The sequence below is a fragment of the Onychostoma macrolepis genome, chromosome 10 (genome assembly GCF_012432095.1).
Source record: "Onychostoma macrolepis isolate SWU-2019 chromosome 10, ASM1243209v1, whole genome shotgun sequence".
Classification (NCBI taxonomy): domain Eukaryota; kingdom Metazoa; phylum Chordata; class Actinopteri; order Cypriniformes; family Cyprinidae; genus Onychostoma; species Onychostoma macrolepis.
In genome coordinates, this window is record NC_081164.1 from 10,963,926 (window position 1) to 10,982,069 (window position 18,144).

At 39.9% G+C, this 18,144-nt stretch overlaps 1 protein-coding gene across 12 annotated transcripts in view; it reads left to right on the top strand.

Moving 5' to 3' along the window:
• Window positions 1-14,763, top strand: part of auts2a (activator of transcription and developmental regulator AUTS2 a) — a 370,676-nt gene extending 355,913 nt beyond the window's left edge. For 10 of the 12 annotated variants that reach the window (XM_058788533.1, XM_058788537.1, XM_058788542.1 and 7 more), the window contains 9 exons: window positions 381-476; window positions 1,841-1,912; window positions 2,222-2,251; window positions 2,706-2,777; window positions 2,987-3,128; window positions 3,674-3,754; window positions 7,595-7,678; window positions 11,790-12,057; window positions 12,275-14,763. In XM_058788533.1, the coding sequence (XP_058644516.1) occupies window positions 381-476; window positions 1,841-1,912; window positions 2,222-2,251; window positions 2,706-2,777; window positions 2,987-3,128; window positions 3,674-3,754; window positions 7,595-7,678; window positions 11,790-12,057; window positions 12,275-13,496 (2,067 nt within the window). In that variant the 3' untranslated portion in view covers window positions 13,497-14,763. The remainder of the gene's footprint in view (window positions 1-380; window positions 477-1,840; window positions 1,913-2,221; window positions 2,252-2,705; window positions 2,778-2,986; window positions 3,129-3,673; window positions 3,755-7,594; window positions 7,679-11,789; window positions 12,058-12,274) is intronic. The other 2 variants (XM_058788540.1, XM_058788541.1) reach the window with 1 other exon arrangement.
• The last annotated feature ends 3,381 nt before the right edge of the window (window positions 14,764-18,144 follow it).

Sequence of the window (18,144 nt, forward strand, 5' to 3'; positions counted from 1 at the left end):
GCTGTGATAATAACAGTCATTGCTATCAGAGCTGGTTTAGAGGGTGACCCATATTGTAAATTCATCTCACCATTAATCTTTGTTTAATGTCACAACAGCTGCAGGTCAGATGAAGGTTGTATCATTATATGCAGCAGAATAAATGATTTGTAGTCTAATTCTTTTATTTATTCATTCATTGAGAGAAAAACTAAGCATAAATTGTTGTGATTTTCACATGGTGTGTATTTTCATATTATGCAGCATGTGTGTATTGTGTAGATGTTAGTATGTACAGGGACCTGCAGGCTCCGGTCTCACTGTATAACTGTAAACAGCTGACACGATCAAACAGGAACCTCACAGAGTAACTGTGTCTTGTATCCTTTTTCTTTTCTCAGCTGTTCCACTCTTACCCCCCAGCGGTGTCTGGCATTCCGCCCGTCATCCCACCGACGGGGCCCTTCGGATCTCTGCAGGGAGCGTTCCAGCCCAGGGTATCACAATATCAAACACTAAATGTTGGAATTTCAAGACTACTCCCAAAACTAACCTCCTGTGCTGTTCGAAATGTACTCCTGCACACATGGAATGGATCTAGCTAAATATAAACAGATCTCAGACAGTTGGTTTCTTCTTTAAAGGGGTGGTTGATTGAGATTTCACTTTTTTAATGTTAGTTTGTGTAGTAGTGTGTAATGAGCATTAACAATATCTGCAAAGTTGCAGCGCTGAAAGTTCAATGCAAACGGTCTTTTAAAATTCTGGCAGTTTAATGCCTACAAAAACGGCTTGGACTACAACGAGCTACTTCCGGGTCTGTTACGTCACGAACCCAGATAAACCCCGCCACCGGGAACATGCAGCAAAGGGGGGCGAGGCCATCTTGTGCTGCTTTAGAGAAGAAGAAGAAGAAGAAGAAAACTAGGGATGCATGTAAAAATCTATTCATATATGAATTGCAATTCTATCTTCTAACAATTCTAATGGATTGAAAGTTTCATGTTCTAAAGCAGCGGTTATCAATCCTGTTCCTCGCACGCTCTGCATCTCTCTCCTTCAGATCATCAGCTCTGCTCAAACAATGAAATATTCCATTTATACACTTTTCACATAGCTATGAGAAGCATTAAACATGGACGAGTGTGCGGTTGTCGTGCTGTATTAAAGCTTTAATCAGGATAAAACCATATATTAAAAGCTAACAGAAGCAGTAGCATTTACAAATAACAAACAACATATCTAAAAGTATGAGACAACAACAAACAAAAAAACCTACCAATAAGAGTTGAGCTTGCACAGGTTCTGCGCGATCCTCTTCACTAATATTCTCATGGTCTCAATCGGGCCCAAATTGATAAGCAATATAGACGACGCCATTGTTTACAATACAACCGGCACATATGCCACTGAGCTGAGAGGCGGGACGTTTAGACGTGCACTAGAGACGGTTTAGCCAATTACAGCACATTGGACCAGCTAACCAATCTGAGCCCATTGCGTATTTCTTCGGGAGGGGCTTCATAAAAGCAGGAAATGATCAGCACGTTTATAGGAGAAGGGACAGAGCAGTGTGGAATAAAGGTAAATTATGTTTAAAAAAAACAAAGCATTAACACATGTTAGACTGCACCCCATAAACACAATCAAGCCTAGAAAAAAAACAGTCAACCACCCCTTTAATGTTATCTATAGGTACAGTATAAATAGAGAATCAATTTCAGATGTTTTCTTAAGATACACATTCTGGTGATGTACCACAGAGTAACTGGTGATGCTAGAGTATGTGAGATATTACTGGATGGTTTAAGTATCGTGTGATTGGCTGAAAATGCTTATGATTTGTCTTTGTGTACTACAGACCTCAAACCCTCTAGACGTGGCAGCCAGGCCTGGAGCCGTCCCACACACACTCCTTCAGAAAGACCCTCGGGTACGCACCCCAAACACACTCTTTGCAACAAACAAACTAGTGCTTAATGATACTACGGGCAAACTAAGCATTGCATTTGTCAGTCATGTTATACTGTCCACATTGGTATGCAGGCAGTGATAGGAAGGGGAATACTCTAAATTCTGGCCTAATTATTCCACGAAATGCTTCATTAGAAAGGGAAATTTTAACATTTTAATTTGGTCAGTGATGAAGTGATGCTCAGATGCTAATTAAAAGTCCTGAGTGACAGCTTTGTGTCTCTAATCTCTCTCACTCGCGCTCTCTCTTTTTCCCTCGCCTCTCCAGCTGACAGATCCGTTCCGGCCGGTTCTCAGGGTAAGACTGCTTTATCAGTTATTCGGCTTGTTTCCCCACAGGACTCTGCAGGAAATAGAGTAAAAGCTCATTACAGTTTAATCCCACCTTACACCGAGCACCTGCCTTCCGCTCCGCAGTCTCTTTAATTAGCTGTGCACTGGGACTCGACGGTTTCATCTCAGAGTCTATAGGAGACGCTATATGACTCCCTTATCACTGAAAACACTTTGTAATGACATTTTCCCTAATTAATTTGCAGCTGTGCCCAAAACATAGGAAAACTGAAAGAAACTTAATATTAACATTCCAAGTTAAATTTCATAAAATGTTCAACAATATTACATAAAATTGTAAATAATATTTTCAGATGTACCCAATATTCTGTAATAGAAGAGTTTAGAAGTTTTAAAGGAATAAAATGAATAGTCATGTTTGAACATGAAATTCTTACCTTGTCTTTCTGTCTTCACAGAAACCAGGAAAGTGGTGTGCTATGCATGTCCATATAGCCTGGCAAATTTACCACCACCAACAGAAAGTAAAGGTGAGATTTGCATACATAACCTGATTTGACTTTTACCGCACCCTCCAATCAGGATCAACATTACATATGCAAAGAAATTTTCTTTGTGCCTCTCTTTTTTCTCCTCTTTGTTAACTCTGATCTGCAGAATACAATACAGCCTTTCTTATTTTCGAGGTACTTTGTGAGGGGTATCACATTTGTTCTCTATTGTACCTGGCCTTCTCCAGCAGCAGATGCAGGTTGACCCACACAAGCTGGACTTTGGCCTCAAACCGGAGTTCCTAAGTCGACCCCCAGGCCCCACCTTTTTTGGAGCTATCCACCACCCTCATGACTTGGCACGACCTGCATCGCTTTTCTCAGCAGCAGGTGAGCAGATGACCAAAATCTTAGCATAGAGTTTCATTCTTGACTGAAGTGAGTCACTGTCACTATACAGATCAAGAGCAGAGCTTCCAAAATCTTTTGGGTAGTCTGGACTGACTATTAGTGATTTTCTTTTTCTTAATATATTTTATTAATTTGTAACTATTTTAGTCCCCATTTCTTGATACTCGTTACTCACCACCTATACTGCAAGCGAGTGAAGTAACAAAACCTAAATGCTTCCAAATTAAAGCAGCCTATGATTGGGTTGCATTATAGATTAATCCTGTTATTTGTACTTTATTTTAAACTGCATTTTCACTCCTGTCAAGGATGTATTGTCTAGGCAGTTTTTGCCTGTTAGGTTGCAGCTAGACCAGGGATTCCCAATACAGTCAAATAGAGCCTACCCCTCAACTGAGCATGTCAGATAAGAGATGTGCAGAGCTTGGAGGCATCAGGACTGGAATTAGGAACCTTGAGCTAGACCATTAGGCTTGTTTTAACAAGATTGAAACAAATTTCATCGTTGTCTCTTTGTGTTTCAGGATCCACGCATCCCTCAGCTGCACCTTTCGGACACCCTCCACATCATCCTAGCAATTTTCTTACCCCAGCACCCCACTTAGGTAAGTTGGCAAGAATATATATATATATATATATATATATATATATATATATATACATACACAGTCATGGCCAAAAATATCGGCACCCTGGTAAATATAATCAAAGAAGGCTGTGAAAATTAATCTGCATTTTTAATCCTTTTGATCTATTATTTAAAAAATCCTTTCATTGGATAATAAGAATTTAAAATGGGGGGAAATATATTCCCATTCATATTCACAATTTTGAGCACTCCAGGGTGATTATGAACATGAAATTATCCAGCCATGACTTCCTGTTTCACAGAAATATAAATAGGAGGGAAAACAAAGCCCAAATTCCCTTAATCATCCATCACAATGTGAAAAACCAAAGAATATATTTCTGATGTGCAGCAAAAGATAATTGAGCTTCACAAATTAGTGAAGTGGCTTTAAGAAAAGAGCTACAGCAGTGAAAATTCCCATTTCCAGCATCAGGGCAATAATTAAGAATTTTCAATCAACATAAAATGCTACGAAACTGCCTGGAAGAGGACATGTGTCTATATCGTCCTAATGTACAGTGAGAAGGAGGGTTTGAGTGGCTAAAGACTCTCCAAGGACCACAGCTGGAGAATTGCAGAAAATAGTAGAGTCTCGGAGTCAGAAAACCTTTAAAAAAAAATTGTCAAACAGCATGATGTTTGGGAGGGTTTCAAGAAAAATTCTCCTAGATCATCCAAAAACAAACTCCAGCATATTCAGTTATCAGATATGACTGGAACTTCAAATGGGACTGGCTTCTATGGTCAGATGAAACTAAAACTAAAACTTAAACTTTTAGCAGCAAACACTCAAGATGGGTTTGGTGAATACAGGGATAAAAAGTACCCCATGTGTACAATAAAATATACTGCTGTATTTTTTATGTTGTGGGCCTATATTTCTGCTGGAGGTCCTGGACATCTTGTTTAGACACATGGCATCATGGATTCTATCAAATACCAATAGATAAAAAATCAATAAGTGACTGACTCTGTTAGAAATCTTATAATGGGCCATGTTTGGATCTTCCAACCGTACAATAATACAAACACAAACCTCGAAAACAACACACAAATGGGTCACTGAGCACAAAACCAAGCTTCTGCTATGGCCATTCCAGTCCTCTGTCCTGAACCCTATAGAAAATGAGTGAGGTGAACTGAAGAGAAGAAGCACCAACATGGAGCTGGAAATCTAAAGGGTCTGGAGTGATTCTCTTGTCAGGTGTTCTCTAACCTCATCAGCCATTATAGGAGAAAATTTAGAGCTGTTAAACTGGCAAATGGAGGTTTCAAAAAGTATTGAACAAAAGGGTGCCGTTAATTGTGGCATTTTTTCTGGCATTTGTATTTTTGGCCATGACTGTATATACAGTATATACAGTATCTCACAGAAGTGAGTACAACCCTCACATTTTTGTAAATATTTTATTATATCTTTTCATGTGACAACGCTGAAGAAATTATACTTTGCTACAATGTAAAGTAGTTAGTGTACAGCTTGTATAACAGTTGTAAATTTGCTGTCCCCTCAAAATAACTCAATACACAGCCATTAATGTCTAAACCGCAGGCCACAAAAGTGAGTACACCCCTAAGTGAAAATTGGGCCCAATTAGCCATTTTCTCTCCCCAGTGTCATGTGACTCGTTAGTGTTAAAAGGTCTCAGGTGTGAATGGGGAGCAGTTGTGTTAAATCTGGTGTTATCGCTCTCACTCTCTCATACTGGTCACTGGAAGTTCATCATGGCACCTCATGGCAAAGAACTCTCTGAGGATCTGAAAAAAAGAATTGTTGCTCTACATAAAGATGGCGTAGGCTATAAGAAGATTTCCAAGACCCTGAAACTGAGCTGCAGCACAGTGGCCAAGACCATACAGCAGTTTAACAGGACAGGTTCCACTCAGAACAGGCCTCGCCATGGTCGACCAAAGAAGTTGAGTGCACATGCTCAGTGTCATATCCATATTTTGTGTTTGGGAAATAGACTTATGAATGCTGCCAGCATTGCTGCAGAGGTTGAAGGGGTGGGGGGTCAGCCTATCAGTGCTCAGACCATACGCCACACACTGCATCAACTTGGTCTGCATGGCTGTCGTCCCAGAAGAAAGCCTCTTCTAAAGATGATGCACAAGAAACCCCGCAAACAGTTTGCTGACGACAAGCAGACTAAGGACATGGATTACTGGAACCATGTCCTGTGGTCTGATGAGACCAAGATAAACTCATTTGGTTCAGATGGTGTCAAGCGTGTGTGGCAGCAACCAGGTGAGGAGTACAAAGACAAGTGTGTCTTGCCTACAGTCAAGCATGGTGGTGGGAGTGTCATGGTCTGGGGCTGCATGAGTGCTGCCGGCACTGGGGAGCTACAGTTCATTGAGGGAACCATGAATGCCAACATGTACTGTGACATACTGAAGCAGAGCATGATTCCCTCCCTTCGGAGACTGGGCCGCAGCGCAGTATTCCAACATGATAACGACCCCAATCACACCTCCAAGACGGCCACTGCCTTGCTAAAGAAGCTGAGGGTAAAGGTGATGGACTGGCCAAGCATGTCTCCAGACCTAAACCCTATTGAGCATCTGTGGGGCATCCTCAAACGGAAGGTGGAGGAGCGCAAGGTCTCTAACATCCACCAGCTCCGTGATGTCATCATGAGGCCCTTTCGCACCGCAGGAACCTTTTCATAGTACCCAAACTAATTGTGGAACTACCCACTTTTTGGTTTGTTCGCACCGCGGGAACTAGGAACTGTTTTAGTTCCAGGAACTCCATTTGGAGGAACTAATTAGCTCCTACTTCAGAGTAGGGTCTAAAACAGTTCCATAGGAACTATCGTGACGTAAGTGTACGCTGATTGGCTAAACGCGTACGAAACGCCTCACCCGCCATGATTTAAAATGCTGTGTAAACACATACTGTGTAAACATCGCATCAACTTATATTTCGCAAGAATGGAGAACAGCGATAGATGGACGGACGCTGAAGTGCAGGCACTTTTGAACATTTTGAACAACAAAAACACAGCTCCGATCACAGCGTCCTCCATCCTCCTGTTGTTAACGTTGTTCTTCTTTGTTTTCGTTGTTGAACGCCGCGCACAAATGACGTCGCTGTCGATCGGCTTACGTCACTTCTTAGTACCCACTGTCGGTGCGAATGCAACCCTTTAAATGGTACTGGGAAATAGTTCACGCAAAATCGTCCCAGTACTTTAATACTGTACTTTTAGTTCTGGAACTAAAGCGGTGTGAAAGGGGCAATGGAGGAGTGGAAGAGGACTCCAGTGGCAACCTGTGAAGCTCTGGTGAACTCCATGCCCCAGTGCTGGAAAATAATGGTGGCCACACAAAATATTGACACTTTGAGCCCAATTTGGACATTTTCACTTAGGGGTGTACTCACTTTTGTGGCCAGCAGTTTAGACATTAATGGCTGTGTGTTGAGTTATTTTGAGGGGACAGCAAATTTACACTGTCATACAAGCTGTACACTCACTACTTTACATTGTAGCAAAGTGTCATATCTTCAGTGTTGTCACATGAAAAGGTATAATAAAATATTTACAAAAATGTGAGGGGTGTACTCACTTCTGTGAGATACTGTGTGTGTGTGTGTGTGTGTGTGTGTATATATATATATATATATATATATATATGTATGTATATATGTTCATTTTTAAACTTAAGATTCAGTGAGTTTAAAGCTGATTTATAAAGGGGCGGGGGGTATTTTAAGTCATAACATTCTGTGATGAAGCAATCTGTACTTCATTGGTGATTCACACAATCATTTCACTGACTGATTCCTTGTTCCTGTTGTGACTGACAGAGCCCTTCAACAGACCGCCTTCATTTGGAGGTCTGGCATCGTTAAGCACTGCAGCCTTTGGAGGGCTGGGAAACCCATCACTCGGTAAGTGCCAATTCGTCAGCTATTTTGTATTAGAAAATTCACTTTGAGTCAACATTATATCGTTCAGATATATATAGAACATTTATATATTTCAGTTATAAGACTAAATGCAGTTACAAGACTAAAGGCCCGTTCACACCAAGTACGATAACTATAAAGATAACGATAAAGATATAGTTCTAAAAATCGTTCTCAATATTAAAGAATAGCAGAGTCCACACAACAACTATAACGATAAAGGCACAGAGAAACGATATCATTGGAATCACTTTCACAAAAAAATTTCCAGCTGATGAACGATACAAACATTGACAGCCAATCAGAATCCATCCTGCTATAACGAGCACGAGAATTTAAAGCAGTAGACGCGCATGCGCTTAGAATAAACAGATGATATCGTCCGCTGGTGTGGACGCTAATATCGTTATCTTTATAGTTATCATTCTTGGTGTGAATGGGGCTTAAATGTTTAAAGTAGTGCTGTCAATCGATTAAAAAATTTAATCGCGTTAATCACAGTCATGGACCGTGATTAATCATGATTAATCGCAAATTTAAAATACTAGGATTTACCTGTAAATGTGTTGAAAAAGAAATGCATGACAAACTAGTTTAAGAAAACAGAACCTTTCACACTTCTGCCAGGTATGAGACATAATCCTTTTATCATTATTATTTTGTATTTATTCAGCCATTATCAGCCTTTAACCTCCTAATTGTCACCGTCCCCTCTGTGGGACGCCTACGTTTACTTCACTATTTTACAATTAAATCCTAATCTAATCATGACAAACTATATATCGTTGGAAAGGTCTAAGACTCATAAATAGGTATTTTACCACTTTTTTTGTTAATAAATTATGTAGGAAAAGTAATAGATTAATTTATGACAAGAGTGGACCTGAAAAACAGGAGTTCTGACCTTTGTCACAGAAAGTCTTCTTAATTGCCTTTTTCTCTATTACGCTTTAGAAATCATAAGAAATTATATATCAGTTGAAAACTTAAAATCTCAAAATTCATCCTTTGAAACCCATTTTAAAATCAGACATTGCATTACCATGGAAATGGTACATCAAAATCATGTTACAAAATGTTTTCATTCATGAATTATAAAAAATTAAGTTTGGATAGTGCACTATAATGTCTCTGTTCAAAACTGTGAGTGACAGTTAAGGGGTTAAACTGGCAATAAAACGTTTACCAAGCCACATCGCTTCAATCCCAGTATACATTTACCCAACTATTATCAAAAGTATTTCTAAATAAATACAACAAAACATTTCTTGCGACCTTACGTGAAGTAATGACAGAATGCATTATGAGGAAGAATTGGACCTGTTCTGCAGGTGCATTAACGCTAACATTAGTATCATGCTTCATAAGACAATTTATGAGATTAATAGTTCACTTTTACTCAGAACTCACTTCAAACCACCATTGAGGGTTTGTAATAACTTCCTTTTGCGATCACATTTGGAATTTGGTCATTTACTGTTGTTAAAATATGCTATTTATAGCCTTTTATATCGCTGCACAAATTAGCATTTCAGATGTACACATTCCCTCTCAAGAAAATCACATACAGACCATATCTATCGTAATCGTGTGTTTATTATCTTATATAATCTATAGTGGCTGTTGTCATGTTTATTTCTGCTGTGTAAAAGCCTTAACATGTATGCTCTTGCTGAAACTCAATGTTGTTTGTGATGTTACAACCGCCTCTCCGTTCTTAAGTTGCCAGGGATACATTCCAAGTATAATACACATTAGTAAAAGGATCTATTTTAATTTTTATTTGTCTATGTACACTTTGGGCGGCTGCGGTACATTATAAAAGTAGTCCAAAAAACCACAACCCATGGCTCTGTAATTTTTTCCTGCGACTGTATTTTCAAAATAGCCCACTTGTGCCGCTAACCTGGCAACACTGGTTCGCTCGCTGTACCCTCATCACACCATGATAGATAACCTTCCGCGCTGCGATGCCGGGAAGAAGTTGGGGTCAAACCTTATCAAACGATTAATTTGCGTGAAAAAAATATGAATGCGTTAAATTTTTTGATTAATTGCATGCGTTAACGTTGACACCCCTAGTTTAAAGGGCTTATATGACATTGCTAAAAAGAACATTATTTTGTGTATTTGGTGTAATGCAATGTGTTTATGCGGTTTAAGGTTAAAAAAAACACATTATTTTCCGTGTTTGAATCGTCAGTGACAAATTCTTTAAATATGAAAACGTACTTAAAGGCTGTGAGTCGGAAGCGCCAGACTGTCCTTGCAAAGTTGGAATTGCCCCACTTTATAGAAACAGCCTTTATGCACAGCTGGCAGGCTACTCCCAGGTTCAGGAAACAGTCCTCCGTAAAATACGCTGCACACACTCGAATATTTGGGTTGAACTGTTCTGGAACAGTGTTGTAAACACAACTTAACCACTGATTTCTAGTTGTGTCCTCTTTTGGAAGCCCAAACAAAGTAGTTTCGCTTTCACAATGAAACACAGCGTCTCCACGACATGGCGCCGGTGGCAGCAACAACACTACAGCGAGAATAATAGTTCCACCTTCTTTCTTTGTGTATACATTTGGCCAGTGTTTTGCAAATCTTCCCACACCGTGACGTAGACATGTGGGAGCGTGTTTGAATGAGCCATTTTAGGAGGGCGTGGTCAAGTCTTAACTTTTATAAAGAATATCTATTTGGTTTTGAGACTTTAGTCTTTGCAACTTCAGGGATCTTATCTATGCATAAACAGCTTGTAACACTTCAAAGAGAAAGGAAAACTTGAAATCGCATCATATGACCCCTTTAAAAAGATATAAACATATATTTAACCCTCTGGTGCTCAACGGTCATTTTTGACCGAACATTTTTCTGTTTTGAATTTTTTTAAATCACAGCGTCATCGGAATGGTACGAAATTTGGTGACTTTTATGGCATTTGGAATGTGAACACAAAAAAATTGAGGGCTTGATTCAAACAGGTTAAGTGGTCGTAAAAAAAAATAATCACACTTGTGGTCTTCGGTCAAAAATGACCGACCATAGGAAATCAGTGGGAAATCGACAAAAACACAAAAATTCAGCGAATGACGGGGTGAAACTCTAAAACATCAAGAGTGCAAAACCAACACATCCACTCACACACACATGCGCGTACACTAACACTTACACACACACACCTATGAACTGGTGTGACTGTAACACAGCAAATATATAAAATAAAAGCAATTATTCAACTACAATGCAGTAAAAAAAAGTGGACAGCAAGGAAGGGGTTACACTGAAACATCAAGAGTGCAAAACAGACACATACACAAATATACACACATATAGCTATAACAACTCAGAAAACTGAAATAAGAGGTTGAAATCAGATCAGACCCAGAAGGATTAAGCTCTGATAAAACATTCCTGTTCATTTTTGTTACTTTTTGTAGAATTTTAATATTTTGTGTAACAAAATGCTTTCTCTGTGTTCAAACCCAAAAAAATCTAAATCTACAAAAAGTTGTCTTTGAAAATATCTAAATATACTGTATATCCAAAACCACAGCTTAATAAAAATAAGTATTTATGTCTAAAAACAATTAGAGAATTTATAGGCCTTTTATGTAGAGCTGTGTGGGAATCTATGGGCTAAAACATGGAATTGCAGATGTTTTTCCTTATTTTACTTAGACGGCACTAATCTGGCTTCAAAAATTGGATTTTAAAGGCATCGGCTCTCTACTAACATGAAATACTGCCATAATTGAAAAGTAATAGAAATTATTTGAAAAACAAAATATATATTTTCTTCAATGGGAAAATTTGATCATAATTATTGCATAAATATTAATTAGTACCATGAAATTCTCTCAAAATACAAAAGAAAAAATGTTATTAAACAAAAATATGTTACATTGATTTTACTATGGGGTGGGGGGTTAAATTTTAGATGTCCGGTCACTTTTGACCTTGAAGATCACAAGTGTGACTCCCAAATAAGGAGCACCACAGGGTTAATACTCTGACATCAAAGATTATTCATGCATGAAATAGAAAAAATAAAGATAAAATCTCACCATGTTGTTGTTTTTTTTTTTTTTACAAATCCCAGCACCCAACTCTGTATTTGGCCACAAAGATGCACCCAGCGCACAACAGCACTTCAGCGGACCCCACGAGCCATGGAACAGACTCCACCGGACTCCGCCGTCCTTCCCCACCCCACCTCCCTGGCTCAAACCTGGAGACCCTGAACGAAGTGCGTCAGTCAGCTCCCATGAGAGAGAACGAGAACGAGAAAGAGAAAGAGAAAGAGACAGAGACAGAGAACGTGACCTGGAAAAGAGAGATTCATCAGTCAACAAGGATGATAAAGAGCGGTGTGTAGAGCTGTGTGGATGATATTAACATAGCAGTCATGTTATATAATTTGTCAGTGAGATATATTTTTTTAAGTGGCATGTACAGTCAGCCAGTCATTATTGCAGAATAAACCCAGAAAGGTTTATCAAGAGTCTGAAGTAGTTTATTTTGACCAGCTGAATATTATCCAAAAAAAAAATTTTGTCTGATAGTAATGATCCGTTTCACCTCTAGGGAACCTGCCGAAAAGAGGCACCAGAATCACCCATCCCCAATTCCTGTTAACCCCATCACTCTGACGAGTCACACCCGGTCGTCTGAGCCCTCCCGGAACCACATCCCTTCTAGTGAGTCTCGGGACAAGGACAAGCCCAAAGATCGCGAGAGAGAACGAGAGCACTCGGACTGGAAAGACTCCAACACAGATGAGCACAAGGTGAAGGAGAATCACCACAGTGACAAGGACACTCCCGTCATCCACGACGGCCGGGTTTCTGAAGACAAGCCGGCCAATCGGGTCACAGCATCACCCTACATGCGGCCAGCCGGCATAGATCGGGTGAACGGCGGGCTGACTCGAGATGTTCTGGAGAAGAAGTCTGATATCACCTATGAGAAGAAAAACAGTGAGATAAAGGTGAAAGAAGAGAGGAAAGAGGAGCAGGATGGTCCCACGGAAAGATCCCCGGAACAAAGATCCACACCGCAAGCACCTCCTCCTCCTCCTCCTCCTGCTGCTCTCCACCCTCCATCTTCAATGCCGGTACCCATGGGCATGGCCAGTATGCATCCCATAAACAGTATCAGTAGTTTGGAGAGGACTCGTATGGTGGCCCCCTTCATGGGTATCAGTCCCATCCCAGGGGCAGAGAGGTTCCCCTATCCCGCCTTTCACTGGGATCCCATGAGGGACCCTTACCGGGGACTCGATATCCATCGGAGGGATCCGTTAGCTCGGGATCTGCTACTGCGGAATGACCCTCTGCACCGGTTAGCTGCGCCGCGGCTTTACGAAGCAGAGCGCTCGTACCGGGACCGTGAGCCTCATGACTTTAACCGAGACCACCCTCATGGGCTGACCTTGGAACAGCGGCGGGAGCAAGAGCGGGCGCACCTAGAGGAGCGAGAACGTCTGCACTTGCTCAGAGAAGACTACGAGCAGGGGCGTCTGCACCCGATGCATCACCCCGCTTTAGACGGACATCTCCCTCACCCGGGTCTCATGGCCCCTGGACTTCCCAGCATGCACTACCCCCGTGTTAGCCCCTCCTCTGCCATGGCTGCCCAGAATGGAATCCTCAACAAAACCCCTCCCACCGCATCGCTCAGTGCCCCGCCCCCTCTTATCCCATCCCTGGGAGCACGTTCCACGTCTCCCAGACGGACTACCCCACTCGGCACTGACATTAGAGACAGACCCTCCTCACACACACACAAAGACATCGAGGCGCGGTGAGACCCCCGATGGACTGTAATGGAACTCAAAAGCAAGCACTTGAGACTGTATCATATCTGTGTATAGATTGTGCATTACTGATTGTTTTATTTGTGTTGAGTTTTGTTTTTGTACAAAAGACAGATTTTTCATGCTCTTTTATCCTGTTCGCTCCTGTGTTGATGTGTATTCTTAAACATGTACAGTACACTGATCTCAAGCAAGTGGACAAGCGCTAGATCTCCAACATGGAAAGATAATCTTGGAATGTACAGGTACCTCAATACATTGCAGAACTTGTAGATATGTGTAAAGTTGGTGTGTTTCTCTCCTTGAGGAAAAAAAAATTTAAGGTACAAATATGCAAATGGGTGTTATGAAAGCTTTACTTTAAAATGCTGTACATAGTGGGCAGTGATCAAAAGGGGAGCGAGCGCACAGGCTCTGATTTTAGTTTAATGCTGCATATTAATGGTTTGGAAGGATCATATTGTCCAAGAGACCACATCCCTTCTTTCAACTATGCAACTCTTGCGTGGGCTCTCTCTCTGTATCACTTTTCTCTCCTCTAGAGGACAAACAGTCTATAATGAACTCTCTCATTCTCCTGGTGCAAGCTTACACATTACTCAGATTGTGATTGTTCCACAATGGAGATTTTCTGCAACAAAAATGTTCCCTAACTTTTGATCCAGAAACATGCTTTTGTTCTTCAAGCTATAAAGATCTGTGTTGACAATCCTTACAAATACACCAATGTTCCAAGAAGCTAACGAAACCTAAATTCTCTGAATTAATTACCTCTAAATCAAAAGTCCCATCATGTCACGAGAAGTCGGAGTACAGAAAGCAGGACATTTCTCTATTGGTCTAACTGTGTATTAAAGTGTTATGTATCTACACAATGATCAATGGACAAGCTATGGACAGTTTGTTTTTATTGAGCAGAGATCTATTTTAGTAGTCCATGGGAGGGATAGTTGTGCGCTTTTAAACTCTGTGAAATTCAGATGTTGTGCAGTGTTTTTTTTTTTTTTTTTTTTTTTTTAATTTTCTCTACTTTTTTGTTGTTGTTTTTTAAATCAAACATTAAAATGTCCACTGAAGCAGTAGTGGGTAGTCAATACGTATTGCAAAGAGATTGTAAGAAACTTTTTTGCTGTTTATCATGTACGTAAAAAATGTCCTTTCTAGATCATGTACAAAAAAAGGGTGAGGCGACAGCATGCTCCTCAGTTAAACTTGTGTTATGTAAATTGTGCCATGTTATTAAAAAATGTGAACTAATCCTGTCCTAAAGTTTGTTTGTCAATACTTGCCATCAAAAAACAATCAATACACATAAGCCAAATCTTCTAGCAGCATGTAGAGCAAGCAGTAGTGTTTAGGATTAGTTGTTGTATTTTGTATATTAGATGCTTATATTTTTCTGAGCCAACTGATTGGCACCTGGGGCCTAATTTATAAAGCGTGCATACACTAATATTTGTAAAAACTGGATTTGACGTGGAAAAGTGCTTCAGGGTCTGAGCAGACGTTCTGCAGGTTTTTGAAAATGTAAGCTGTTCTAAATGAAAGAATTTGGATGATGACTGGTGATCATTTACATGTTAATGACTAATTAGGAGTCGTTTACAAGCAGAGAACTGAAACCATTCATTTGCGCGCAGGTTCAAGATCATTTGCGATTCACAGATTTCACATCTGAGGAAAAATTGGGAAAAAATTCCAAAGAGTGACTTTAAAGTCCAAGTGAAATGTGTATACATACAACATAAAAATAAATCTCAATGAAAAAAAAAACACATCTGTAACAACACTACATGTGCTGATACATTTTAAAGCTACACTGTTAATTAAAAATTATTAACAAAATGTTATTGAGTGCAAAATGACTTCATCTTTAAGACAGTGGGGACAAATTTTGCAGGAAATTAATCGTAAAAAAGAAAGTATAAAGCTAAAAGTTAGATGTCACAACAAGCGAAAAATATTGACCATGGACCATGCAAAATACCAGCCAAACCTCTTGGTTGTATAAATGATAATAATAATAATGAATTATTAATAAGAGAGCGAGAGAGATGGCTTTTTCCTTACTAAGCAGGCAAGATATTTTATTGAACTGATAGACACTAACAGTAAAGTTCATTACAAATTAGAATAGTTTTATCTCGTATTAACATTTGTTACATCATTTATACACTTAAAAAAAATTACATTACTTCGAAACAACAGCCTAAGATACTGTATGGCACCTGCTCAGATGAAATGTTGATCTCTGTGGCGCGAATCACATTCATCTGCGTAGAGCTGAGGCCCAACAAAAACAATGTTCCTCCGCAAGATGCATGGCTTTTTCTTTTTTACCACTAGAGGGCCAAACGTTACATTGTGTGGCTTTAAATGGCCTGGTGCTTTACTACTACTACAACTAATAAAAATAATGCAGCTGCACTGTGCCAGGAGATGGAGCTGTATCATAACAATATATTCATCTTTTCATTATTCTTCATATCTGTTAAGATATTAAAAAATATTAATAAGTTACCTAGAGGGCCACCAGAAGATCCTGAGGTCAACAGAGGAAGCCAAATGATGTTACTGCCCAGGTGAAAAACAAGTACACAATGTACAACAAGTACATTGTACTCCTCAGTACTTAAAGTGCACACTAATTTTGTACTTAATATACTAAAAATGATTCTTTAGTACTTCTTAAGATAAACTTAAGATCATCTAAGTGTACTCAACTGTGCTATTTTGAGACACCATGGATATGAACTAAAATGCACTTTTAACATACAATCTCTGTATTTAAAAAATGTATTTAGTTACCATTTGTAGCACACTTGAACCCATTTTTCATAGCACTTTAAGTACATTATGGAAGTGTACTTGTTTTTCACCTGGGTGCAAGAAAACAGAAACATTTCAAGCAGACGTGATATAATGACCCTGGCTAGAACAAAGCAGACAGTCTTTTCCCATGTAGTGCTTTGAGTACCAGCCACCACTAGATGGCAGCAAAGCTCCTTCATTAAATCGGAAGGTGTCACAGAAGAGCTCTGGCAAGGTAACCAGCAGGAGCAGGTAGATGGAGGAACAGGTGCAGTGGAGGGCGTGGTACTCGGGCGATCCTGCTCACGCTGTCATCGGAGAAGGTTAATGAGCCGGTCGGCCTGGTTTTTGAGAGCCACCCAAAGGCATGCAAACAATGAATGCTGCCAAACAGGAAAAAAAAAGACAGATAATGAGAGGAGGAACTATCATGACGTCAAATTCTGTGAAATACACATGAACTGATCGAATTACAGGCCAAACACTGATCACATGCTACATCCGTGTTCCATTATAAATTGCGTAGCATCCGATTTGCATCGATTTTAGTGATTTACTGGGTTAGCATTTTAATCCAAGAGATACAGCAGCAAATAAACTGCATTTCAGAAACTGAGTGACACATGAAAGAAGCATCAATCAAGCAGTGAATAACATCAGTTCCTCTGGCTGCACTGCAAATCTAAAACATCCGCTCCAGCATGCTGTGCTTTGCTTTTCTTTCTCCTTCCCTCCATGTTAAGATGCTAAAAATCTCCTCAGTCTGCATAAATTTAACCATGGAGGGGATTAGATACAAATACTCAATCTCACGCCTGACAATAATAATAACATGCATCCAAAACACATTCAAATCCTTGTCTATTTCTGGTTACGCATACTCTTCTTTGTTCAGTATTCCAGTGAATCCTATATTTGTGTATGGATAAATGAAAGAGACATTATAACGAAATATCATCTTAAAAATGTACTGTCTCTTTTAAAAGAACATTCAAATTCAAATATACAGAATAACATTCTGGAGTTAACTATTACAGGAGAGAATTCCTCAAAGGAATGAAGCATTGCTCCGTGCGCCAGCCCCATGTCCTTGATTCCTGTGAACAGACTGAAATAAGCCAGAGATTCTTCTGTGGTACACATAGCACTGATAAGACAAAAACAGCTGCTTTGGCTCCAAACAAGCGAGACTCAACAGTTCAACCGTATGAATAACATTTTCGCAGTGCAATGCAATATTTATGACATGCACTGAAATACCACATTTTAACTCATGCTATGGATTCTGTTATCAAAGAGAGCGTGACCTTCTCTGTGGTCGGACTGCATTAATATTAATGCATGTTGAGCTTATCAGAGTGAAACTCATCTTATCGTAACACACCAAAACCAGAGCGTGATGTCAAGATTACAGAGGAAAAAATTCAAGTCAATTTCTAATGCGTTTCATGGATCAGTCTGTGGTGTAATTGCTTGAAAAAGCTCTATGCGTGAAACTTAACTGGAAAAATGCATCAAAAAAAATCTTGATATTTTCAGCACACTATCTGTGGTATTTGATAACGTCAAGTTCTAAAGACCCTCACACCATCCAAGGTAGACCACATCAACCAATTATCAGCTCGTCTCTTGAAGTGTCTCCGTCTGACCCCTGGCTTGTCTGTCAGGGCCATTATCCCCACACAAGCCCAGACCCGATCAGACCGTAGTTATCTCCCATCACACATACTCTGAGCCCTGGAGGCCCACTTACTCAGGGCATGATGTGTGGGCCCGGGGGGAAGACTTCATCTCTGACTCAGAGAGACTCTCTAATTGCCTAACTGGA